Source organism: Balaenoptera borealis, assembly GCF_965194805.1.
Source record: "Balaenoptera borealis genome assembly, chromosome: 5".
In the NCBI taxonomy this organism is placed as follows: Eukaryota; Metazoa; Chordata; class Mammalia; order Artiodactyla; family Balaenopteridae; genus Balaenoptera; species Balaenoptera borealis.
The window spans coordinates 129,242,152-129,269,803 of record NC_138862.1 but is presented as its reverse complement, the minus strand read 5'-3'; the positions used below and the strand labels follow the sequence as shown (position 1 = coordinate 129,269,803).

Here is a 27,652-nt window from a genome sequence, read left to right as displayed (position 1 = left end):
GATAAATAATAGGCTGATGAAAGAAATGGAAAGGTGAGTACAGAGGTGTTTAATTTTTCATCTTAAAAACCTAATGAGAGTTAAAAGATACTGTCTAAAGTTAAAGGAATACACATTTGATATTTAAAATTATGAAATAACTAATAATAATAAAACTAAAAAATTGGGAATTCCAAGAGGAGAAGAAGTGATACAGGTGAGCAAAATTCCTCATTCTTTACAACATGGATTCAACAGATTTAAAAGGTGACAAATCAAGAAATAGAACTCTGACAGAAACATCTTAAAGAGCTAAAATCAAAACAGTTAAAATTGCTTGCTTACTTCTGGGGAGTAGGCCTAAATAAAGGGAAGGGTAGATTACAGTAATAGATTTAAGTTTTCACTGAATACTTTTGTGCACTCATCATTCCCCATAACATGTCTATATTTTACCATTATAAAAAATAAAAACACTGACTTCTTCAACAGTGATTAAGAAAAATTCAACTAATTTCTTTATAATTCAATTTTTGGACACAGGATTTAAAGAGTTTTCCTTGTGAGTAAATAATTAGGAAAAACTTTGAGACCATTAAATCTGGATGTTACTTCCAACCTAGAGCATAAAACCTATAACCTATGTAAAGAAGTGAGTATATTAGCCTGACAACTGGATTTTTATAATCTTCAAGAAGATGGGTATACTTCCATGATGTGAGGTGCAAAAAAAAGGGGAAATGTCTCGAAAGAATCATCCTTTCAGTGCAATTAAAAATTATCTCAATGCAGATAAAAAGAGAAAGATATATGAGAACACTAAAGTGGTTCGACAGGTAGATCAACAATAAATTCAGATTTTTAACGATCACACAGAGAAATGAAGCAAAAAGCCAAATAGACAAGGATGTATAATAAAGAATAGCAAACAACTATTAGAATATTCACAAAAAGATTAAAGCGTAGAAAGAACAGAGGAGTGTAAAAATTGCTAAGGATGATAAAGCTTATTTCTTGAAACCAAGACAGTATTGCTAAGGGATGACAAGGAAAACCATATTAAGCTCATATTCATCTAACCAAACCCCATTTCGACATTACTTTTGGAAGCCTTCTCTGGTTGCTCACTTGTCTCTATTTGTACTTGCTTTGTAATTTATACATCTATCACTATAGTAATCATGATGAGGCTTTATGGTTTAGTGGAAAGATCTAAGCTTTGAAGCTAGGCAAACCTAAAATCGAATGCCAGTTTTTGCTACTTTGATCGTTGTGTGGGGACTTCCCTGGTTGTCCAGTGGTTAAAATTGGTCTTGCAATGCAAGGGACACCAGTTCGATCCCTGCTCAGGGAACTAAGATCCCACATGCTGCAGGACAACTAAGCCCGCACACTGCAACTACTGAGCCCATGCGCCACAACTAGAGAGCCCGCATGCCGCAACTGCAGAGCCCACGTGCTCTGGAGCCCTCGTGCCGCAACCATTGAGCCAATGCACTCTGGAGCCCGCGTGCCACAACTAGAGAGAAGCCCATGCACTGCAATGAAGAACCCGTGTACTGCAACGAAAGATCCTGCATGCTGCAACTAAGACCCGACGCAGTCTGTAAGTAAGTAAGTAAGTAAATAAATAAATAAATAATAAAAAAAAGTTGTGTGGATCTTCGAAAGTTATTTACCCTCTCTGAGCCTTAATTTCCTTATCTGTAAATATGATATTATTTCCTAACTCACAGAGTTACTGTAATCAACAAAGATAATGTAAAAGCTTTAGAACAGTGTCTCAAATATAAATGGCATAGAACACAGGCAGCTATTCATTATTAGCATGTTATATTATGTTTATATTTCAGTTTCTCTGTTAATCTGTAACCTCCTTAGTGCAGAAATCATGTCTTATTTAAATCCCTGGCTACAAACACAGTGCTCATCACATTGCAGTTGTTTAGCAAAATATGATGACTTAGTTACTATGTCATAACTAGAATTGGACATAAACATGTGACTCAATGGAATACACAATATTCTGAACATGGGCAAAATAAAATACTGTCTCTGACATAAGAACAAGGCCAAAATACGTAAACTGAGAAGTGTGCCTCTTAGGCTGTATCAAAGATTTTTGAGCACTGCTTTTTTTGTGGTTCAGAAACAAAATGCAGCTTCTGGAAAGGAGAGCAGCCAGGAAGGCGACAACCTATCAAAATCCTGTCATATAAAGAATGGTATAAAACCCTTCGACATCTCTTTACCTCCCTCAGGAAAAAAATCCCAAGTTCTCACACAGCATATAAGGTCTACCCTGTCAGTTTCTTTAAATCTTACCTCTGGCTCCATTCTCATAAGCAATCTATGTTGCTATATCAAATTACTTGCATTTCCCCCAAACAATTCATTTCCTTTGCTTTGTACACGAAGTCCAATCTGCCTAAAAGTCCTCCCACTACTTTTTTGCTTGACTGGCTGATTTATGCTTATCGTCTCAGACTTAGTTCAGAAGGCACTTCTAAGCAGTTTTCATTAACCCTCATATTTCTTAAGAGTGGGGTATCTGTTTTATATATTTCCAGGAACCCCTATACGTACTTCTATTATACTGTATAAATGCAACTGTCTAATTACTTGACTATTCCCAGCTTTAGACCACTTTGGAGCAGGAATTTTAAAATCTTTGTAACTTGAGTGCCTGGCAACACAGTAGTAGGCATACTTATAAATATATGTGAAGAGATTTCAAAGGCAAGAGAGTTAGCTTTCTTCCGTAAGAGTCCATGGCCTTATGAAAATAAAAAGGCATTCTTTCATATAAATGTAAGCAACTCCTACTTTATGGAATTGATATAATAGTATAGAGTGATAAAAAGCTCATATATAAAAGAGAGGAATTTTAAATATGTCAGAAAATCATCAATAATATTTAGGTAAAAGCTGTCAATTTTAGCTTATTCATCATTCTTTCATTTTTAATTGCAAACTTCTCTGCCACTTAAGTGGAAGGAGAAAAATAAGAATATGAAACTACTATCTTAATAAATAAATATCCTTTTACCCGTTTAAAAAAAGACTGTAAAACTATACCTTCATGTAGTGTTTAAAGATGTCTGCAGCTGCATGCATGTCAACAATATCGTAGATGATAAGTTTGCTGAAGGCAGCAAGTAGATTCCTTCTCTTATGTAAGGCCTCAATTTTATTAGCTTCATCTTCTTCATCACCCTCTAACCACAGAAAATAAATTACTTATGAACTTTGGCCCTTTATCCAAGGTAAAACAAAGTAGACAATCTGCATAATAAAAAACCAGCTTATAACTTTACAAATAGGTACAATTCAGTTTTACATAGGATAAAAACCGTTAGTTATACTCATTATTTTAGGATGCTATATTTAGTTAAACATTTATTAAACACTTAGTAGGCACTAAGGTTTCTGTCTTCTGGGAGACTGTCATAGCAAAGATTGAGTAACGTAAACAAACCATATAGATTTTTTTTCTGATACTTTTGTCATAATAATACTGTTGTTCTGTTTACCTTTAAAATGCTGTCTTCTCTTATCTGAATATTCCTTATGTGCTAATGTATTTCTACAGAGAAGAAATTTCTAGAAAATTTTAAGACACAGGGAAAAAGTTTTCTTTTAGAAAAATATATGGGGAGTAATGGAAATTATATGGAGGAGTTAGTTTTCAGTTCTTGTCCTAAACATCATTACACTGTAAGCTGAGAAAGTATATTTTGCAAACCATGTTAATGTACATATGCATTTTTTTAAACAAAACCTTACCAAATGCTTTCAAACAAGTAGTCTTTATTCCTCAATTTTTAGATTCTAAGGCCCTATTGGTTTATCTATTTCTAATCCCAAGAAAAATTTCTCCACAAGGCCACAGACAATAAAAGTTAACACATTTGTTTCAGGCTCTGTACTGACCCTCTCATGTTTTGGCATGCCCTTATTTAGGAACAGTGTTCTTCCTTCCCTTCTTTGCATGTATATATTCATAAAAAAACTTACTCTCAACTTTTCTCTTCCCTTTCTATTAACTGGTCCTGCTGTGAAGCATCAATGCTTTGAGAAGTTGGAAATCTTTTTGCTTAAGATAAGTAGAAGGTAAATTTTATCTCCTGAGATTAATATGAGCTCAAAATAAAGATCCTTTGTTCACAGCCCAGTATTTTCTAAAATGTTCTGTTAAATAAAGAACATTCTAATAGCACCAGGTAGATCTGTGGATCTGATATGCCACAGATCTTAGAGATTATCTATTTCACAAATAACCTATATAATATTTATTTATAATTATTTATATTCAGTCTAATTTTACTAAGTTTTCATTCTGCAGGCTCAGCACAATTTTGACTGGTGAGGTTTGATAATATTCTTTTAGCACTTAGTATCTTAGAGTCACATTTTGTTAATTTAAGTAATATATGATCACTACTCAGAAGCAGAAAGGAACTCAGATGCTTTCCTTTAGAAAAATTGTGAACCTGGAAGCAGTTCAATTAGAAAAAAAACATCTATCCTAAATATACATTTTACACATGTGGGAAATGACAAATGTACACAATTATTCATTATAGCATAGATTATAATAGAAGATTGGAAACTAGCCAAATGTCAATCAATATGAGATGAATAATATAAATTATGCTATATTTAAATAATAAAATACTATATAGCTATTAGAATAAGGAAGCTCTGTATGTAGTGATGGGGAAAGATCTTTAAGGTACTAAGTTAAAGTTAAAGCAGGGACACCTAACCATGTATATTTTTATTCTTGTTGGTTTCTGAACTACATGAATGTATTCACTTTTTTTTTAAAGAGAGAAATTGTAGTATTTTTTAGGATTGAATTTGAAATTTTTTCTCATATCTTTTGGGGTTGGTAAAACAAGATCAATATTGACAAAATGATAGCTACAAATACCCATGCTCTGGTTCTCCTCATCTTGGTCAATGAAAACATGATCCATCACAAAACTGAGGAGTTCAGACTGAAGTCCAGTATCTGGATTAAACACCAAAGGCTGAAGGCCCTCCCTGCCACCTGTCATTAATTGGTGGCTGAAAATCATCAATAGATCACAGAGTAACATGAAAGCCTGGAATGCAAAGGAAATTCATCAGTAAAATATTGTACAAATGTAGCTGTAACTACAAATCAATGTTAATGTAAATATACTAAATTAAATACAGCTCAATAACAGTACCATAATAGAAATTCTGAGTATTCAAATTGCAGCTTAATTTTAATTTCCAAACTGAATAAAATTATTCTGTCTCATTACATACTAGTCATACTTAAGACTCTCCACCCCCCTAAATATAACCTATTTCTTTTACTTGGCTGTATTAACTCAAAACAGTTGATTAAGAGATTTTTGACTTCAACTCATAAAATATGAGTTAAACTCAACTCTGGAAATACAAAATTGATACAATAAATTAATGACAGATGTTACAAATCAATCTTATACTGCATAATCAAATAATAAGCATAAATCTTAACACAAACTGTATAATTCAACAAATTACAATGTAGTACTCTAAATCTGTAAGCTCCTATTTTGGATTCTTCTTTAAAAAAATCTATTGTAAAATAAAATTTTTAACAGTAGGTTAAAATTGAATTCAAGATCATTCACATAAAAACCAGTGACTGAAAGCTTCCCAACAAATGTAATCACATAAAGAAACTTTCAATATATTTCCCCATAGAGAAAGTATTATAGTTATGTTGCCACATTTATCCTATTTAATGGATGGTACAAAATAAACTTGTATCATCAGTTTATTGAAACTGAAAGATTTTGTTATGGAATAACTGAGGGCTCTGATACCTCAAAACAATCCACTCACCCCCTTCTAAAAATTGACTTCTATGGGAAAACATAATTTTGGAATGTATCTGGAGATGGCTGTATACTTGGTTGTTTACCTCCAGCAAGACTCATGGCAGTTCATGCTCTAAGTACACAGCCATGAAATACATTATTTGAGTCACTTGAAAAGAGGAGAACATGAAAGGAATCCAGGAGAATATATATTTTTAACTGAGGCCATACTTTTGCATGTCACCAAACAGTGAGGATGCAGAAACACTGAATTTTTGGCTTAAATGTCCTGAGCTAGGTACTTTTTAGACAGCACTGGTTGAGTTCAGAAGGTTTAGAGAATAAGGTTTAGGAAAGACCATTTCTGTTCCCATCTACGTTAGATGCTGATAACTCAATATAGAAGAGACCTGGATAACCTATTTGTAAGAAGAGATAGCAAAGGGTAAGTACTGCTGTACTCTTTTAGATGTAAACTCGTTTTCTAGCCCAACATCATAATAAAAAAAGATATGGAAAAGGTGTATCTGTTTTATATAAAAGTATTTCCTAATAGAACAGTATAATTAAATAGATTACAAAATCACTTTGTGAAAATGGTATTGCCTTGGGCTCCACTTTGACCCTCTTTGGTCTACGACCTTTCCCAAGGGGTGAGGAGTCTGTTGGACCAATGGGATATGCCCACCTGCACCCCTACTTTACATCACTGCCCAGGTACAGGAATTCAGGAATTCCCTGCCCTCACAGACCTGATTCTGCTACCAGGGGGTGCACAGGCATCTTTCCTAGACACACTGCATCCCCAGTGTGTACTCCTAGGCCCCAGGGTTATCAAGGAGCAGCTGTTTGAGGAAGTGATGTTGATAGTTTGGATATGGGGGCTGAATTGTTCATATGCATGTGTGAGGAGTTCTACCTGGTGTGGGAAAGAGCTGAAGGTGAGAAGAGAAGGTGGACCCTATGCCAGCTCCCCAACCCTCCAAGTTCTGGTATAGAACTCTTAGGAATCAAGAATTCTAAATTTGAACCTGGCCTTCCAGGCCATTATGACAGTATACTTGTCAAGGTACAAAGATGTGTAACGGGTTAGCTTACTTCATAACTTAAATATTCAGACGTCTATATTCTTGTCCCAGGTGCCACAAATGTTAGGGATAAACCTGCATGCTAAGAACTGTCATAAAAAATTACATCTTCTGGGGCTTCCCTGGTGGCGCAGTGGTTGGGAGTCTGCCTGCCAATGCAGGGGACGCGGGTTCGGGCCCTGGTCTGGGAGGATCCCACATGCCGCGGAGCGGCTGGGCCCATGGGCCACAATTGCTGAGCCTGCGCGTCTGGAGCCTGTGCTCCGCAACGGGAGAGGCCGCGATAGTGAGAGGCCCGCGCACCGCGATGAAGAGTGGCCCCCGCTTGCCACAACTAGAGAAAGCCCTCGCACAGAAACGGGGACCCAACACAGCCATAGATAAATAAATAAATAAATAAAGACTTTCTATTTCACTGTCTTTAAAAAAAAAAAAAAATTACATCTTCTTAAAAAAAATTTACATCTTCTTACTGTTCTTCAGTAACTCATTTGAGTTATTTTTATTGAGAGCTCTTAACTGACAATTTCTTACCTGTTCCTTCACTGGAGTATTAACATTAGATAGGCACTGTTGGCAAACAGCCAAAAAGGATTTCACTGTTTTCCTCAATACCAACAAATCCTCCTGTAAGACACATTCAAATTTACAAGCATGAATTACAATATCCTAGAAAACTGATCCAGAAGAAATAATAAATGGAAAATAGCCAAACTAGTTTATTGTTAAGGAAATTCATAAAACCAAATTTATTGTTGGGAACCAAATCATATAGTTATTTCCTAGTTATCTTAATGGAAGGGTCAGTGAAACTGATAATCCTGAATACTCAGTTCTATTTAGCTTTGGAATGCTCAGTATGATTTCCTCCAACATATTTTCCTTTATCAATATGGTTTACTCAGGCTGATATTAAAATTTTTAGCCATTCCTATAGCAAATACTAGCTGGTAGTAAAGTGAGAGAGTGCAGCAGCATACTGAAAAAAATCAATTAAGCAATAAACATGTACTCCCATATTCTCAGGACTCTGCAAAATGTCAAGGGGAAAAGATAACTTTAAGATAGTGTCCATGTTCTCAAAGAGTTAACATCTTAGCAGGGAGTTAGACCAATTAGAGAGTAATTAAGTGTTTAATTTTTTGGTGTTAACTCTAACTGTAGCAGAAAGAGCTGAGTTGGAGGCAGCTTCATAGAAAGATGGCCTTTAATCTAAGATTGGATGGGTGAATAGGATTTAATCAGATGGCCATATAATATTCAAAATGAAACACTTAAAAAGTATAAAAGGAAATTTAAATTTATCAAGTACCTATAATGTGCCAGGCACTGGTATGAGGGCTGTTACATAATTTCATATTTATATTGATTAGAAGAAGTAGTTATTATTAGCAAGTGTTTGAAACCAGGACAGTCTGATATCAGAGTTCACGTTCTTTTCACTGACTAATGAGCAAGACGCATGCAGATGACTCAGTATGATATCAATATTTAAAATAGTAATGAAGAGTAATTAAATGAGCATAGGCTGATGTAGAAATCACTTTTAAAAAGTACTCTGTGAAACTAAAATTCTTTAAACTACTCTATTTTGTACAGATGACCGTACTTATTCCTTTTTGGGATCTTCACATCCCAAATAATGATACTTTAAAAATTATACATATTTCCTCTTGCTAAAATGAGTGCAATATTCAGAAGAAGGAATAAGATCATCTTGTGCAGAGTAGTAAAAAGGACACTGCCTCCAGTACCTTTAATGTTCCTGCAGATGAACATCCAACAACCAAACCTCAACATTCCTTGACCTTTAATTTCAAAGACTCACAAAGCATTAGGGGAAACAGACAAGAGAACAGGCAACCGCAACAGAATGTAAGGAGTGCTATGTTGGAAAGCCTAACCCAGAGTCAAAAGTAGTCACAGAAGGGTTCCCAAAGAAGACTACATGTAAGCTGAGTTCTGAACAACTAAAAATTATCTACCTATAGGGAAAGGTGTTCCAGAGGGCACAGAATGTTCAAAAGCCCAGAGGTGCTTTTGAGAGACTGCTAATTTATTGCAGTTGAGGCACAAACAGGGAGGAGAGTGGTGAGAGAAAACTGAAGAGAAAAAGAGGACCCATTTTCCATTTAAATGGAAAGTACTTAAAATGCCATGTTAAATTATTTGGCTATTATCCTGTCGGCAATAAAGGAACTAATGAATAGGATTTTTATCATGAAGTTGTAATAATTTATGTTAAAGAATCATATTCTAAGCAGAAGGGAGAAAGATATAAAATAGGGAGGCTAGTTAATAGTAAATACAATCTTCTGTTGAGGGCTTATTATGTACCAAATACTGTGTTCTAAGGGGCATAAATTGAAGTCTCACAATCACTCTATGAAGTGGTTAATACTCCTATTTTACAGATGAGGAAACTGAAGTTCAGAGCACATATAGATTCTAAGTGATACAGTAAGGATCCAAACCTAGGGTTATCTGACTCTAAAGCCCATGCTTCTAATCATTATTCTACAGTTCATCACAAAGGCCATGGGAATAATCTAAAATGAGGGCCTGAAAATGAAATGTTGGCAGAAAAGATGTAAATAGAGTGAAAAGAAATTAAAGCAGCAGGATTGATAGAATTTAGGAACTAATCACAACAGGGGATGTTGATGTTACACCTAAATTTCTAGGTAGTTGCCTACTAAATGGCTTACGGTATAAGTCACCAAGATAGTTAACACAGGAACAAATGCTAAGGTAACAAGTTTGGCTTTAGAGATGATGATCTACGATCCCTGAAAGATATGCTACTAGAGATGTCTAGTAGGCAGTTGGATGAATTCAAAGTCCATGGTAAAGAATCTGAGCAAGAGTAGAGACTTGGGAGTCCTCTGTATTTAGCTGGCAGCAGAAGCAATGGAAGTAGATGAGACTGTTCAAGGAGAATATGTAAATAAAGAGGGCTGACAAAAGTATCCTGGGGAACACCAATATTTAACAGATGGATGAGAAAGAAGAGCATATGAAGAAATCTAAGAAATGGTCTGAGAAGTAAGAACAAAACCAGAACATGGCATCCCAGAGGTAAGGAAAGAAAACATTTAAAAATGAATAGAAGGACTTCCCTGGTGGTGCAGTGGTTAAGGATCCGCCTGCCAATGCAGGGGACACGGGTTTGATCCCTGGTCCGGGAAGATCCCACATGCCGTGGAGCAACTAAGCCCGTGAGCCACCACTACTGAAGCCCGCGTGCCTAGAGCCCATGCTCTGCAGCAAGAGAATCCACCGCAACGAGAAGCCCACGCGCTGCGACAAAGGGTAGTCCACACTCGCCACAACTAGAGAAAGCCTGCGTGCAGCAACGAAGACCCAATGCAGCCAAAAAAATAAAAAAGAAAAAAAGAAAAAGGAATGGAATAGTTTAACGATGACAAATGTTACCAAAAGACAAGATAAGGATTAGAAAGTATTGCAAGGATAAAGCAACTCAAGGTTGTGAGTAACCTTGGGTTGAACACTCTCAAAGTAATTAAAAGGGCTAAAGTCAAACCGCAAGGTGTAGAAAGGAGATAAGAAAGAAGGCAACTCTTTCAAAAAAGTTTGACTGTAAAAACTAAAAACAGAACTACCATATGACACAGCAACCCCACTACTGGGCATATACCCTGAGAAAACCATAATTCAAAAAGAGACATGTACCACAATGTTCACTGCAGCACTATTTACAATAGCCAGGACGTGGAACCAACCTAAATGTCCACTGACAGATAAATGGATAAAGAAGATGTAGCACATATATACAATGGAATATTACTCAGCCATAAAAAGAAACGAAACTGAGTTATTTGTAGTGAGGTGGATGGACCTAGAGTCTGTCATACAGAGTGCAGTAAGTCAGAAAGAGAAAAACGAATACTGTATGTGAATACATATATATGGAATCTAAAAAAAAATTTTAAAAATGGCACCGATGAACCTAGTTGCAGGGCAGGAATAAAGATGTAGACATAGAGAATGGACTTGAGGACACAGGGTGGGAGGGGGAAGCTGGGGCAAAGTGAGAGTAGCATTGACATATATACACTACCGAATGTAAAATAATTAGCTAGTGGGAAGGAGCAGCATAGCACAGGGAGATCAGCTCGGTGCTTTGTGATGACCTAGAGGGGTGGGATAGGGAGGGTGGGAGGGAGACGCAAGAGGGAGGAGATATGGGGATATATGTATGCATATGGCTGATTCACTTTGGTGTACAACAGAAACTAACACAGTATTGTGAAGCAATTATACTCCAATAAAGATCTATTAAAAACAACAACAACAAAAAACAAAAACAATAAAGAGTGAGAAAAATAGGATGGCTGCTAGAGGTCTTTTGGCGTCTTTGTTGACTTTTTCAATATAAAAGATTTAAGAATATTTGTTGAATAAATAACTGAAAGAAAAACAAAATGCAGGCCATGCTACTAACTAGCTATGTGACCTTAGAGAAATTATCTTATATCCCAGGATTACAGATTTAAAAAATCTATAAACAAGAGGGTTGAACCATGTATTCTCTGAGGTTCTATTGCATTCTGTGATTCTGCTGAATTAATTTAGGCACTCAAATGAGAACATACAGGTGCTAACTGGTAAACGTAGTATGCAAAGGATGAATGTTCAGTTCCTGCTAGTACCTAGAATAGTGCTTGGCACATGGGCAGATGTTTAGTAAATATTTGCTGAATGAAATCCAAGTACACATAATACAGATGATACCACAATCCTAGGGAGAAATATGTAATGTGTTCATTTTATCACACAATAAATATGATTAAAAAATGCTAGGAGTTATTAATGCTCCTTTATTCCCTTAAATTTCATGGTTAGTGTGCAGTTTGAAGCAGTCTAGGGAATCAGCTATCTTTGGAGTTGGAGGCAAAAGATTCCTTTAAAGGTCAATCATAAAGCAAATGTGTCTTATGTAAAATGATTACTTGCCAATTCATCTGAGGAGTTGTAAATTTAACATCACAACTAAGTAAGCAACCTACTGATTGTAGCATTTTAAGAAGAAAGTGGAAATGGGAAGTAATCAAGGAAATACTGAGAGAAGCTAAAGGCCTTCTTTAGCAATAAGTTTAGCATAGATTTGGATGCAACCTAAATATTGAATGCTCAAGAAAGTTAACTTAATTGTAATCAGTTAGAATTCATTGAGAGAAATATAAGTACCAATCAATAGGTTTAGGTAAATAGGCACAGTTACTGTATATTTAACAGAGTTAGCTAATCTCATATAGTAGATTCCTTTGAACAGCTGGGAACGGAATTTAGGTTTTTTTGGATTTCAGAACACAATTTTCCTACAAACTTCATTATGCTGGCATCTTACACTACATAAAGTTAACGTTTACTTGGCACTTAACTGTGTACGAGTTACTAATCTAAGCTTTTCACATATTAACTCAACTAATCCTCTCAACTGTGATGGGTATTGCTATTATCACTCCCATTCTACATATGAAGAAACAGGCACAGAAATGTTAAATGCAGGCCCAAAGACACAGTTAGTAAGTGGAGTAGTAAATTAACCAGAGCAGTCTGCTTCCAGAGTCTGTGCTCTTAACCATTTTGCTATAATGATTCTTTTTATAATGCGGGAAAATTAACATATTGAAGAAACAGGCAGCATTATGGAGGCAAGAAATTTGAAACTCCAGTTAGTCAAATATATTTATATATAAACAAAAATGCCAGTCAACCCAAAAGACGCTGAAAAAGAACAACCCAAGAACAAGGTATGCTAATTATCTAGACTGCAATTTTAAGCAACTAGAATGTTCAGGGAGTGCCTCTAACGCTTTGAACACAATGGAATTCTACTTAAATAAATTCTACTTACTCTTTCTAGCCAGAGTACTTGAATTATAGGGATGAAACTGAAGGCAAAGAGTAGAAGAGTAATCTCCTCTCTCAGTCCATATAAGGGAATGTAGACTAAGTATATGGTGCTTCCTTTCAAATGTGTTTTCCTAGATGAAACCAACATTTTCTCTTATTTTCAGAAAGCAGCTTGGCGTTAAGAGCACTTTTTCCTAAAGTAGCTATGGAAAGGAATTCAAATGGGTCAGGTGAGAAGATTACACTGAAATTTAAATTATAATATCTTGGCTATATTCTTTTGTATGCCTTTTGCAAGTTGCTTCACTAGCCTGGCTAAAATTTTTTTTGCTTCCCTGTAGATCTAGTGAAACCAAGAATTAGAAGACTGAAACCTAATATGCTCTAATGTGAAAGGGCTAAAATAGTTTCAGTTTTTCAGTGATCTACTGACAAAAATAAGAGAAATATCTCTTAACGAGTTAAGATGATGTTTTAAAAGTACACCCCGACCAGCAAAATCTCAACAATGAAGACTCCCAAATAAGGCTGGCACAATTAAGATGGTGAATTTATCATATAAGCTATATTAGAAGTTTTCTCAAAGGTACAAAGGCTCAAAATACCCTAACATCTTGGGAAGAAAAAAAAAGATCTTAAATGTAGATTGCCCCTTAACAGCTAAGTACTCCATATGATTATAGTCAGTGAGGAAAGATAAGGGTGTAATTCTGAAACACACAGAACATGCAGATTTTAAATGGGTGATTTCTTTTCATTTTGTATCACAATTTTATGTGTCTAGAGAAAGACTAAATTTAGCTGTCCTTTTATCCACAACTATGAAATACCATTAAGATAATCATAGCCAGAAACTGAAGCCATGGAAAAACTAGCAGTAAATACATAAAACTATTTCAACATTATCTGACAAATACACATTTTTAGAATAGGCAGAAATAAAACAGGATAAAGGTGTGAAATAAGGACCTAGATCAGGCCAAAGATCTTAGAATATGAAAATAAAGCCTGTTAAGAATTTAGTGATCAGTTTTCATGATAAAAATGGGGCACAAAACTAAACTAGTTACAAACAAGACCAAGGGGTTACCTTACTAGGTCAGGGACTGGCAAACTTTTTGTGTAAAGGGTCAGATAGTAAATATTTTAGGCTTTGTGGGTCATAATGTCTCTGTTCGAACTACTTAACTCTGCCACTGGAGCAAGAAAGCAGCCCTAGTCAGTACATAAATGAATGAGCATTACTGCGTTCCATTAGAACTTTACTTACAAAAACAGGTGTCTGGCCAGATTTGGCCCATGGGCTATATAGTTTGTCCAGTCTGTACTGGGCTATAAAGCTCTTTGGAGGTATAAACTGTGTTATGCTTATCTGTACTTAGCATCATTACTAACATATAACGAGGCTCATTTAATTATTTTTCAGCTCAACTAAGTCATTCTATCATACTAAATATGATAGAAACACATGTAACTAAATTCATTCACTTGGGATACATCGGTGTCACCATTGTGGTAGGGTAAACCCTATGGAATATCTTTGAAATTGCTTTCTTATATGAGTAACTGCTACTAGCTTCTCTTTTGAGGCTAAGGAGTGAGTGTGCCACTCTTGTTAATACACAGTAAAATAACTACTGGATTTTTAAACCCCAAATGTAATACCTAGTTTTCAATGTTGTTGCTGTTCTTGGCGATCTGAATCCCCACCTGCTTGACTCCTGCCATTGCCTCAAAGGCTAATCCACTTATGATCCAGGAACCCTTAAGCTGCCTACTGTAGTTCCAAAACATCTTCTGATTTCTCTTTTCTGTGGTGTACAAAGATGAAGAAGCTAAAGAAGGAGTCAGAGGAACAGGGGAAAAGTAGTGACTGTTAGGACCAAAGCGAGAGATTTGAATTCCCAGATTTTCAAAATATAGATGGAGGACAAAATCTACCATGCTATATTCCAAACCTACAGTAGATACTGAGCATGTTTACATGCTCCCATAACCTTATATAATAGTTCATTTAGTATTAATTTTTGGTTTTGGCAGGGGAGAAGATTAGGAAAGCACAGACTAGGACTGCAGTTTAATGCCATCAAAACAATAATTATTGTTGACTGAAACATTTCTTTTAATTTAATCTTCCCAACAACCCTATCCAGCAGTGAATATCACGTATTAGGAAACTGAAGTTCAAATGTGAAGTAACTTGCATACCTTTGTCATAGGTGGTAAGAAATGGAGTCAAAATTCAAACTCGGATTTAACTCCAAAGACCATGCTCCAACAGAAAAAATGCTGGAAATATATCCTATTTATAAACTGGGAGCTTCTTATATATATAAATTAGGTGAGCAACAATAAGTCGTTTAAACAAATACCTAGTAATTACGGAATGACCACTGGAAAAAAAAATTTCAAAATAAAAAACCTACTGTGGAAAGGAAAAGGCATTACTTTATCAGGGAATATTAAATAGGTTAAAACACTTATTTCCTTTTACTCAAATAAATGGCCTGACAGGAAAGTAAACTTTTATCATTAATTTTGGTGGAGAAAGATCTCCAATCTCTGTACTGAAATGTGGGAAGTGTTAACGTTTCATTTAAATATTCTTAATGTTGCTTTAGGCCTCTAATAAACTCAGTTAAAACACATTTTTACATTATAATAATTGTTATTTAGAATAGATCTTCTCAGTCCTGGCTCATTACTTAGATTCTGAGCTATTAAATACCTTAGGAGTTAAGAGTATTTATAAAGTGGTACTTTAAAGACCACTGTCCCTGTGTAAGTAAAAACAGCATCCAACTGGACAGGCTAGGGAAGCTGAGGAAGCCTTATGCTGTCCTTCAAGGGGTGGGAAGGTATTCCTTACAGATAGAAAGCTCCAAAAGTAGAGGCCCAGGAATAGGGTTGCAAACACAGCATAGAATTCTTAATAGAATGTTGGAATCATGACTTGTAAGTTCTCTTCTAAGTTGAACATATTTACTTCTGACTTCCACAGGTTTTTAGAATGTTAAGAGTTGGATAAAACTTTGGACAAGTTCAGAGTTCAGTATAAACAGCCATCTACTTATGTATTCCAGATTTTAAAAAAAGAACATTCTGAGAGCTGAACAAGAAATGAATGTAAAAACAAGTCCTGGATGTTTCTCTCCTAACTTTCCTAGACCAGCCAATCAGGCACTTGAGATAGGATATATTAATAGAAACAAAGCTATCAAAGAATGACTCTGAAGTCATGGACCAATCAAAAAGAAAGGCTTAAAACTAACTAGATAGTTACTGAGGATACTCTTCTCAAGAAATAAAAGGTAGGGGGAAAAGATCTAGAAAAGAATGAAGTAAAATGGTTATAAACTACTAAAAATTCATTCCTAGAGGGATAGCTATTATTTCCAACTCTTGGCCCCATTCCCTTCCCCTTTAAAGCAGTTAACTCTGCAGATGGAGAGGTACTATCTATATTTTGTTACTACAGGAATTTGGGGGAAGGAACTGAGTGAGCTATCTCTTTTCTTATTAATTGTTATTCTAAAGGACTGGGAAGGGGAGAGGAAGAGGTCTAGAAAGCAGCCTGTAGATTTTTATACACAGCAAGGTTAAACATGTCTCTTCATGGGGCTTGGCCACCACTAGTCCCATCTTCACCCTAAACTTCTCTTTTCCCCAGTTTGTTTGGAGGTAAACAAGTTGAAATTTGCAGAGGAGAACCTTCAGTCAAGAGGGTAATGGAGGAACAAATTTCACAGTAAACATGCTATACTCCTCAATAATAATTTGACTTGTAGCTCTCTGGGGGATGTAGATTTTCTTTAATTTAAAGACTTAGGGATAAGGCCTGGGTCCAGAATGCAGCGATGTTTGCCCCAGGCCATTCCTACTGCTGTCTAGCATAGAAACATGCAGGGTGAGGCAGAGAGCACTACAAATTTAAGACTACAGAGAGTAGGACAGCTCCTCCCAGGAGGAAAAAAAATTGAGGATAAATTCTAGATCCCCAGGCCAAAAAAGGCAATAGGGGCATTAGTTTAGCCCTAACTCTTATTTACCTGGCTCTTTAAATGTCTTTGTATATGTCCAGAAGGAGCTGAAGGAAGAAGGATGTTTTCTGCTACAGAGAAGAGAAACTGAAGGCTGCTTCTACAGGACCAGCACTAGGGGGCACCGGAGCAAAGTATACTGAGCATGACCTGTGAGACTGCCAAAGAGCTTCAACTCTGGAAATTAGGGGAACAGAGGAAATACCCATTGGTGAAACCCAGTGCACTTCTATTTCAAATAAAGATCTAATCCTGTTCTTGATACAGTCGTCTCATATACTTCAATTTATAGAATACTGTTTACTGTTGAGTTAAATTATAATTTGAATTTAAACTTCAAATATAACTACCATTCATAATACCCCGAATGACAGTGTTCATGACAACAGGGAAGAAAAATAAATTTTAGAAAGTACTCTCTAAAGAGCAATTTGGCAATATGTATTAAGCCTTAAAAGTATGTAGTCTTTGATCAAGCAATTCCATTTCTAAGAATATAAGATGTAACAATGCAAAACACAGAACAAGCTTTTGCACCAGAATGTCCACCACAGAATTAATTTTATTAGTTAAAATGTTTAAACAACCTAAATATCCAAGAGAGGAGAGTGGTAAAATAAATTATGGTATAGCTATACTAGGCACTACCATGCATACATTAAAAATATTATCTATAAACATTTAATAAATGAAGAAAATGTTATGTTAATTGAAGAAGAGACAAAATTATAAATACATCATGATCTCAGTAAGATTGAAAAATATGTAAGAAAAAGTACTAAAAGAAAATACACCAAAATATTAACAGTGGTTATCCACAGGTGGTAAGATTTGGAAATTTTATTTTATGTATATAGTCTTTACAATGAACACATACTCAAGTAAGAAAGCTCAAATTTAAGAAAACCATTCTACCTTGTATTTTACACCAAAAACAAATAAGCATAATTTATTAATTAAAAATGTAAGTGACCTCTTCAGAGATTTAAATGAATTTCTATAAATGTAACAATGAGTAGAGAAAAACAGAGCAGTCAGGTGGCCAGCTCCCTCACTAGATAAATGGCTCATTCTATATTAACATAATTATTCCACAACAAAAAACCAAAATTAATTCATGTAATAAGATTTTCAAGTTGTCTCTACAAAATCAATATTACAAATGTTAAATATATAGACCCCAGGGGTCTGCTATATTACATTTAAATTTCAGGAAACAAATTAAAGGGAAAAAGAGAATAGAGAATTTCAGGTGCATCATTAGCAAAGTCTTCCATATACTTTAACTAAGCCACTGATATTACAAACTCAGCCATTTAAAATCACATAACTTCTCACTTAAATACCTTTAGGGATACAGAATGATGAAAGAAAACTGCCATGTGACAATTTTTCAATACTCAACTAACTGATAACTGATATTGCTAGTTTGTGTTCAGTGAGGAGTCACCCAGTGTGTCCTTAGAAAATCTGTTTTTAAGAAAACCACCACCAACAAAACTCTATAAACGTAGTTGTATTAAAAGCTTCATAATACAAGATTTTAAAGAATATTAACAGAAAGACACTAGGATTGAGATTCAAAAGACTTGTGCTGTAAGTCTGTGATTTTAGACAAGTTTCAATTTTTGTTAAGTATTAGGTTCCTTATCTGTAAAATGGGATTATAACATCCACTTTATAGGATTATTAAGCAGATTTAATTAAATTAGAGCATTTATATTAAAGTGATTAACAAAATGTAAAATATCAACAAGGTAAAAATAACAATGTCCCCTTTTAGGCCTTACCTAAAACAAACAGGTTTCATCAAATTATTTCCAAATTCCTTTATAGCTCTAATATTACATTTACAAACAACAGAAGAATGCTGCTACACCAAATAAGATACAGAACATACTAAGCACTTTTCTAGTATTCATTCAGGTCCAACAACTCAGTGAGTTATATGTGATAAACCAAAACCTATGATTAGATGATGGAGAATCAAGAAGTTTTCGTAGTAGTAGTTTTTAAAAATTAATTTTTGTGATATTAATATTCACTTTAAATATCAACAACAAAAACAATCCCTCAAAAAGTATCAAAAGGTATAAAGGGAAAAGTAAATTTCTTTCCTTCGTATGCTTGCCCCCAAAGAACTTCTATTTCCCAGAGGTAACCACTGTTAAGATTCTTGTATATTTATCCAGACATCTTCAGTATAGCAGTTATTAACCTTAGCATAGATTGCAGAATTCTAGAGCTAGAAAGAATTGGCCCAATACAACTTTAAATTTCATAAAATATAACCTGAGACACAGATAAGTGATTTTTCACTTGTTATTAGTACCTGGAAAGCCCATTACAACTGATAAAACGCTTTGATATAAATTATCTATTTTAAAATTATTTAAGTGACTTGCCTAAAGGTTACTTACACAAGTTAATGATGTGGCTGAGACTACACTTAAGAAGTTGATATCTTATCAAGTGGGATGTTAATGATATAGATTACATGTGTACATAGCTGATATATGTGGCTCCTACATTTTCAGAGATATCCTATATCATATAGGGGATTAGAAAGTTTGGCAATTCCTGATCTTGTGATTATTATAAGTAAGAATCATTAAAATAATTATTTTAAAAGGAGGAATATTAGCAATGAAAGATTAATTTTTCAAGTTTGTATGTGTCCTGAAGATTCATGTTTTTCAAGATTATCTCTTTGAGAGAACCACTTTTAAACTATAGATGCAACCGATACACGATTACTAAATATACTTTGGTTTACAAAAATTATCAACAACTTCAAAGTGAGAAGAAACAACTTGAGAGACACCTAAGTAAGGAGAAGTTCACATGTGATATAAATGCACACAAAACTACAAATGGAAATCAACTGAACAATAAAGCACCTAAAAGATGCTATGGCATTCTTTCTGGAATGAAGAAAATCAGTGTTGCCTGCAAAATCTGCATTGCCACTGTGGCAATGACAACAACAAAATCTGTAGAATGATTAATGACAAAAAGGAAGTTATTTTTATTAGGAGAATGTATCAGATGAAAATTAAATAGAAAGGCAAGGAATCTCAAAATAATTCTGCTGTAACAGGATTAAAAAAATAGAAAATATTCAAAGAAGTAGGTCCAAGAATAGAGATTCTCACTCTAATTATGGAACATAGTTGTAAAGGGACAGAATTTAAATTAAATGGAGGAAATAACCACTAATTATGCTAAAGTTTTAGGCTAGTGTATATTCCAAATTTACTAAAATGTAGTTATCAACATTCAGTTAAAATACAAATAACTCAGATAACCAAAATGATGTCAGTGGAAAAAAACAATATAAAAGTCAACCAGGTGAAAAAATCAGAATAAAAGTAATTGTGTATAATATATAAACTCTTGCTTTCAAATTTTAACTTACATATATTCAATCTCCTTTAATCTTACCATATAAAAGAACATTTTAAAAAACATGAAAATGTAATAGTTTTAAAGTGGTTTTTGTTTCCAATAAAAGGAGGTTAACTTTGATTTTTGCTTTTCAAGACTGAAACTGTTAATAAAATAGAAAAAAAACCCCAATTACTTCCAAAGGCAAAGAAATCCTCAAATTATTCATTGGAAAGGACAAAAAGAAAAGAAATTCTTTCTCCGAGAAAAGAACGCTCCATATCAAGCAGTTGGTTCTATATGGAAATGTATTATTTACGTTCTTTACTGGTTGAATAGCTTGTGCTTTGTTAAGCTGAGGATATGTAAACATCATAGTGTTTTTATTTGGTTCATTATCAAGTGTTTGCTCTTTACTCATATATTCAAGACTCTCTGATTTCATAAAACAATTGAAACATATTTGTTTTATATTTAAGTCAGATAATTCCAATGTATAAAATACTTTTTTAGTCTGATTCTCTTCATGGTTTCTAATTTTCCTTTTAGTAGAGTTTTTTTTTTTTTTTTTTTTTTTACCATGAGTTCATTTTTCTTAAAACTTTGTGGAAAACTCTTTGAGGCAAGTTCCTTCAGAAAGGATTTATATTTGATTGTCTTAGGTTGCTTGGGGATACCACCACTACAGAACATTTTAAATCAAAATCTTATTTTGTTTTTGTTTGTTTTATTTTTTCTACTGGACCACAGAAATTGTATGAATTTAGGGTGCAAACCTATGTGACAGTTAGCTCATGGTTATAAACTTTCATGGGTGACCTATTTTCCCCACTTTAATTAATGACAAATTTTAAGACAGGCTGTTTTCCTTATATTCCCCCATGAATGGAACTGGTATGGATTTATTTCTAATTTACCCTCATGCTGGGTGTAGCTCTTTAGGATCCCAAATTTATCAAGGAGACATGCTACCTACTAGACTTTCCTCCTCGCGAGGGTCTTGGGATTCGCCTAGGTTAGAAAATATCTTCAAGGTTAAGTAGGCTTTAGTACTATGCTTGACTCTCTTGGATCCTAGTTTCACTTAACTTCTGGTTTGTATTTTCCTTTTTGTTTTGCATGGTCATGTGTAGATTAAAAATTAAAAAAAAATTTTTATCCAATGATGTAAACTTAAAAAATAAAAGAGTTGTTTAGTTTGGGCCCCAAGGTGCCATAATGCCAGAATTGAAAGCTACATACTTTTGTCTTTCAATATTATTCTCTTTTTTATAGCATGTCACCTATCAGAGCTCTTGTGGTTTCAACAACAGTTATCTCTTATTAAGAATTTAAACTTTGTATATACATATAACTCTGTGTCTACTGCTCGAAAAACTGTTTATCTTCCAAAGAGGTAAAATATATATATAGGATAAAGCAAGAATTGATAACAATAATTATTATATATTTTATTAAAATTATAATTTGTTACAATAACTGATAAAAATAAATTATTAAATAAATGAGTTAAGCAAAGTTATTTTGCTTTAGTAGTACCCCTTCTGCCTACAGAAACTCTTACTTACTTTGGAAGGAGAACCATCAGTAATTTTCACCAACTGCCAAAGAATCGAGTAATGGGAACACTGCAGTGCCTGTACGACTATCTGTATCAAATAAAAAATTCAAACAAATGAGACATAATTTACGTTTGTACAATATTAAGAGAACAATATTTATCATAGTTTTTATCTTACAATAAGGTTTCAAGTCCAAATATTTGTAGAATTAATGAGAATGTATAAAATAATAATTTAGTTAAAAAAAGACAAAACCAACATATCAATCTAGAGAATAAAGATAATGTATCTCGATAAATATGGACCCAAATGATACTACGCTTTAAACAAAACTGCACTGTCAGAATACTTTGCTCAGTCAGATTTTTAAGGGGAGATTGAAGAAATTGTTTTTATCCAAATTTTATACCTAAATGATTACTTATTTTGTTTTAAAGCATTTTTAATATAAAATACAACACATACAGAAATGTGCATAAAACATATACAAAACAATGATTGAAGTATATGAAGAAAATACTGTCACAGATTAGTCTTTGTAGAAAAATGTGGATATTCTTTGATATGACACCAATACTCCAATTTACATTTGTGAGAGAAAGCAAAAGACATCTTCCTCTTATTATGAAAATAGTTTGACCTCATGAGCCTGCCCTGGAAATTCCCCCAGGCTCCCTAGACCACACTTTGAGAATCACTGCTCGGGGAACAGGATCGCTGGGTCATACAGTATGTGTATATTTAACTTTACAGTAGATAGTACCAAATTTTTGTCCACAGTGGCTGTATCTAATAGTCTTTAACAGTTCCTGTGGCTCCATGTTTTTACCAACATTTGATATCATCAGATGTTTTAAATCTGGTGATTTTATTATGTATGAGTATTATCTTAATGTGGTATTAATTTACATTTTTCTAATTACCAATGGAGATGAGCACCTTTTCAGTTTTCATTGGGCCTGAATTCCTGTTCTGTGAAATGTTTATCCATATTTTTCAGAGAGACAAATAGAAGAATTTAGGAAAATAAAAACTGGCTAAGAATCATAATAAAAAAGAAAATTTCATTTTGGATAGGTCTTTTACTACATTTTTGTTTGAATACATGGTACATCTTTATTGCAATAAAGCATGTCTGATAATATGATATTCCATTATGATAGTGTCTCTATTATTTTCTCCTCTTGATAAACTAAAAACCCTAAGAAAATGTAGAGAAAAAATCAAAAGAGAAATCAGTAAGTGGAATGCTTCAGGAAGTACAATTTTGGCTGGTTTTACTTTAAAAATTTCAGGTTTCAGATCACGTAAGTAAAAGATATCTCCAATGCACCTACTCAGCACTGAAAATAACTCATCAGAATTAGAGGGATGAGTGGTGCTGCTTTTTACACAAAACTAATGAGATGTCAGGGTTTTATTAAACATGATAATTAAATGATTGATTCATGTCAGAATGCCAGAAACAAGACTACTGAAACACTGTCAACTTATGAACATTAATGCTAAAGAAATCATCTTACTATACTTAGGGGATACTCAATATGGTACACCTCTGGTTCTGAGACACCTTTTGATAACCTTTACTTTATAATAAGAAGTACTAAAGTAGTTTGTGTGATTTAAAACTTTTTCTTGAATTTGAAACAATCTGCATTGTTAAATTACTAGAAGAGTGATATACAAATGAACATTAACCAATGGGAAATTAAGATATGGAAAAAAGTAATGTTGAAGAACTGCCTGATTTTGGTTATATCTATCCTAATCATTACAAATATCATTTCCTTTCCTTCTACATTTCTATGACCTATATACTAGAATTATTCAAAGTGTGTTCCAAAGTTGTGCACAAGTTTCTTAGATGTGGTTATAAGAGAAGAGAGAGATTGGTCACTTCAATACCTATTTCCAATAGAGCATCTCCATTTTAATTTTCAATATATTGGTATTCATCATACATTTACGTTAAAAGGGCTCCACTGTATTATTTTAAAATAAAAAGCTCACTCTTATTGACTGGGAAACATTTTGCTTTCTCACAGGTATAATTATATAACAATACAGTTGATCACACTTCAAAAGGAAATTCAGAACTCTTCCTTCCAGGCTTTACATCAGTCATATTGATTTTATCCCCCATACTATCAATGTTATCCTAACTCGTCAAAAGTCGTTTATTTAGCAACTTCATCTTTCTGTAGTACAGGTAAAACAAGAAGGACAAGCAATAAAAAACTGAAAAAGCCAAAAGAGATTATTCTAACCTATTAGCACCACAGTCCTTCTGCCTTTTCTTGACTAACACTGCTCTGACCCTGGAAAGGATCTTCAAATAATTCCAATTATTCTGATGACTAAGAATTTCTTCCAACCCTACTCTTCCGACCTCATTTTTCCACAAGGTAATGATGTACCTGGAAGGACATAGTAATGTATATTGCACACTTCTGGGCAAAAATTAGTTAAGAAGCAGGACTGCCTTCTCCATCTTCTCCTTCCCTATCTGCCAGCAGGATACCAATAACCCAAGAGACCATGGGTCCCTGAATGACTTGGCAGTGCAGTGACATGCCGCTTCCTTTAATTGTGCCTTATGGTTATGTAAGTGAGAAATAAATTTCTATTGTGTTAAGCCTCTGAGATATTGAGATTAATCTATTATAGCAGCCAGCATTACCTTAACCAACATAAAAATTATTTTTTATTAGCCTTTTTTCTTAATAATTACTTTTATCTATTTAAAGGAGCTAGCTCTCTCTACCTTTGATTAGCAGATTGAATCAATGAGAATCATTCAACCTACAGCTAATGATATATCTTGAAAATGAAGATGAACTGTATTATTACATCTAAGTTAAGACCAAGAGATAAACTCTTAGAGTGTTTAAAGTTTAGAAAAACTGAATTTGCCTGAAAATAAAACCTGACAGGAAACTAATAAATGCATGTGTAGATATATGTTATCTACACATATAGGACATGTTTAAAATTCTGAAAATCCACATAATGACTGGGATAAATTTAGGCTCTTTTACTTTTCTGTTTGCAAGAGACTTTAAGGGGAAGGAGGCTCAAATTTTTTAGTGGACAAGTACATGACAAAAGAGTGAACTAAACTTAATATTAGTCTGCTTCTAATATCCAAAACTGATCTTTTTAACATATTTAGACTTGGTTAACATGAGTGACATTAATATTCCCTTTTAAAAAGAGCCTTTAGGCACAAATTAATAATCAACATGGTTTCACCAAAAAGGGCATAAGCCTGGTAAATAAGTACATGAAAAGATGTTCAACATCATTAGCATTAAGAAAATATATATTAAAAAGCACAGTGAAACACCACTACATATCTACTCGGATGGCTAGAGTAAAAAATATTGACAGTATCAAGTGCTGATGAGGATGCAGAACAACTGGAACTCTCATACATTGCTGGCAGAAATGCAGAATGGTACAGCCACTCTGGAAAATGGTTTGGCAGTTTCTAATAAAGTTAAACATATACTTATCATAAGACCCAGCAATTATACTCCTGGGCATTTACTTTAGAGAAATGAAAATTTATTTTCAAACGAAAGACTGTATACAAATATTCATAGCACTTTTTATTGTGATAGCCAAAAGTTGGAAACAACCCAAATATCTTTCAACAGTTGAATGAATAAAACAAACTGTGGTGTATCTACACAATGGAATATAACTGAGCAGTAAAAACAAACCAACTACAGACTCACACAACAACTTGGATTAATCTCAAAGGCATTATGCTCAGGGTTTACATACTGTACAATTCCATTTATTTGGAAATCTCAGAAAGACAAAACTATAGTGATGGAAAACAGATGGGTGTTTTTCAGGAGTTGTAAGTAGCTCAATCATATGACTATAAAGGGATAATATGAAGAAGTTTTGGGGATGATGAAACTGTTTTGTATCCTGATTGTGGTGGTGACTACGTACATCTATACATATGTTAAAATTCATAACTTTACATAGGAAGGAAGACAAGTCAGTTTGACTGTATGATAATTAAAAAAATAAGAATCAGTGTGGCAAAGGGCAGAGTTTGCAGTAATAGTTTTGAGTAAATGCGAAGAAAAGCACAAACATTGAAGCTAGTAACAAATAAGCCTTAATATAATCATAAGCAAAAACTGGACTAAAATTAAACTTAACTCCTGTATTATGTTCTGTCTAAAGAAATGTGTTGATTTCCAGTTCACAATGATAGGTTAAGTACCAGCATCTAATCTCTCCCCACAATTCCCACTGAAACAATACAATACAAAAGAAGTTTGGAAAATATAAAAATACAAAATAATAAGAGTTTGACATGGGGCAAACATCAGAAGGCATGGGATACTATAAACAGTAGTAGCAAATTAGCAGTAGAAAATTTGAAGAGACAATGAAAAGAATTTAAAAGCTTGGTTAAAGTGGGTATGTAACAGCTATGAGACTTTAGGCAAGTTATTTAATATCTCTATGTTTCAGTTTCATAATCAATAAAATGAGAATAACGATGTATATTTCATAGGGTTGTCATGAGGCTTCAAGAAATGTATGCACATAAAGACTTAAAATAGTACCTGGTACATAATAAGTACAAATCTTAAATTTTCTATTATTGATGGCTTGATAGGCCCAAAGTTACTGATATGATTACATTTCCTTCTTTATGGGTTTAATCACACTAATTTGTTATATAGCATATATTTACCAAAATAATTTATGAATTGTTTTTTATTGGCTTTCAATTTTTAGAATCTGGAAAGACATTCTTGGAACTATGCATTGAAGCAGAATTTTAATATTTAATTTTTCTTAGATGTTGCCTAAGAGAAGGTTTAAACTTTCAGATATACAGATATACCAACAGGAAATTGGCACAAAGGCCATAAAACAGGATAAGGAGAATTTAAATATTTTTTGCCTTCATTTTACAAAAAAATGTATGAAGAAATACTACAATAAATTCTGAAATGTGGGTTCTTTACAAACTAATGACTATTGTGTTAAGGAACTGCAGTAAGTTTTATATTTTCCATAGGTTAAGAATTCATTAGCATAGGGGTAGGCATAAACAGACCCTGGAACATATTCTTGTGCCAGAAAGTATGGAAGTGCTCAAAAAAATATTTAAAGCACATAGGAGCAGGCTGGAAAGAAATTCCCTCTGGCTAAATCTGCAACAATTTCAGCACCAAAATGAATAACAATAGTACTGTTTTAACCAGATGAACAGAATAGGAATAAAACAGAAATCCATGAGTCCATACTGATACTAAATTTTAAAAAATAAATTTAAAATTTAAAAAGGTAAACGAATGAATAAATACATAAATAACCAAAGGGAGAAGGGAAAGTTCTTCCTTATAGCAGAGGGCCAACAAATAAATATAAAATAAAAGACAGAGTTAGAAAAACACCACTTAAGTTAGCATTTTGTGACTATCATAATAATAAACGAGCCAGGCAAAATCACAAAAGAATGCTCAAATTATTATGTCAAAGTTTGATAAGAAACAGGATTATTTACATAGTCTTAAAGAATATTCCCACAGATTACTTATTCATCTAAAAAGAAAATGGTAACTCTACACCAGAGATACTTAGCAGACCTCACTTACTAAAGTGATCAAAATTAATTATCACCAATACTGAACAAACTGCCATCATGTGCTTCCTGATGTGATTCACTGAAAACAGAATATCATTTATGTAGCATTCCTGCCACGAATGCATAATCTCAATCTAAATGTGTAGATCAGACAAAAGTAAATAGAGAACATTCTATAAAATAACTGGTCTGTACTCTTCAAAATGTCAATGTCATGAAAGGCAAAGCCTGAAAAACCATTCAGATT

General features: G+C 33.9%; 1 protein-coding gene and 1 long non-coding RNA gene across 4 annotated transcripts in view; one reads left to right on the top strand and one right to left on the bottom strand.

Moving 5' to 3' along the window:
- STAG1 (STAG1 cohesin complex component) overlaps positions 1 to 27,652 on the bottom strand; it is a gene marked incomplete at its 3' end in the record, with an annotated part of 436,193 nt that overhangs the window by 18,438 nt on the left and 390,103 nt on the right. For all 3 annotated transcript variants that reach the window (XM_082393421.1, XM_082393420.1, XM_082393419.1), the window contains 4 exons: positions 21,786 to 21,866; positions 7,445 to 7,537; positions 4,916 to 5,090; positions 3,058 to 3,197 (listed from right to left, as the gene is read on the bottom strand). In XM_082393421.1, coding sequence (XP_082249547.1) covers positions 3,058 to 3,197; positions 4,916 to 5,090; positions 7,445 to 7,537; positions 21,786 to 21,866 — 489 coding nt within the window. The remainder of the gene's footprint in view (positions 1 to 3,057; positions 3,198 to 4,915; positions 5,091 to 7,444; positions 7,538 to 21,785; positions 21,867 to 27,652) is intronic.
- LOC309629451 lies at positions 9,684 to 20,897 on the top strand. The gene is made up of 2 exons (XR_014245083.1): positions 9,684 to 13,020; positions 16,872 to 20,897. It is a non-coding gene; the product is annotated as an uncharacterized lncRNA (long non-coding RNA).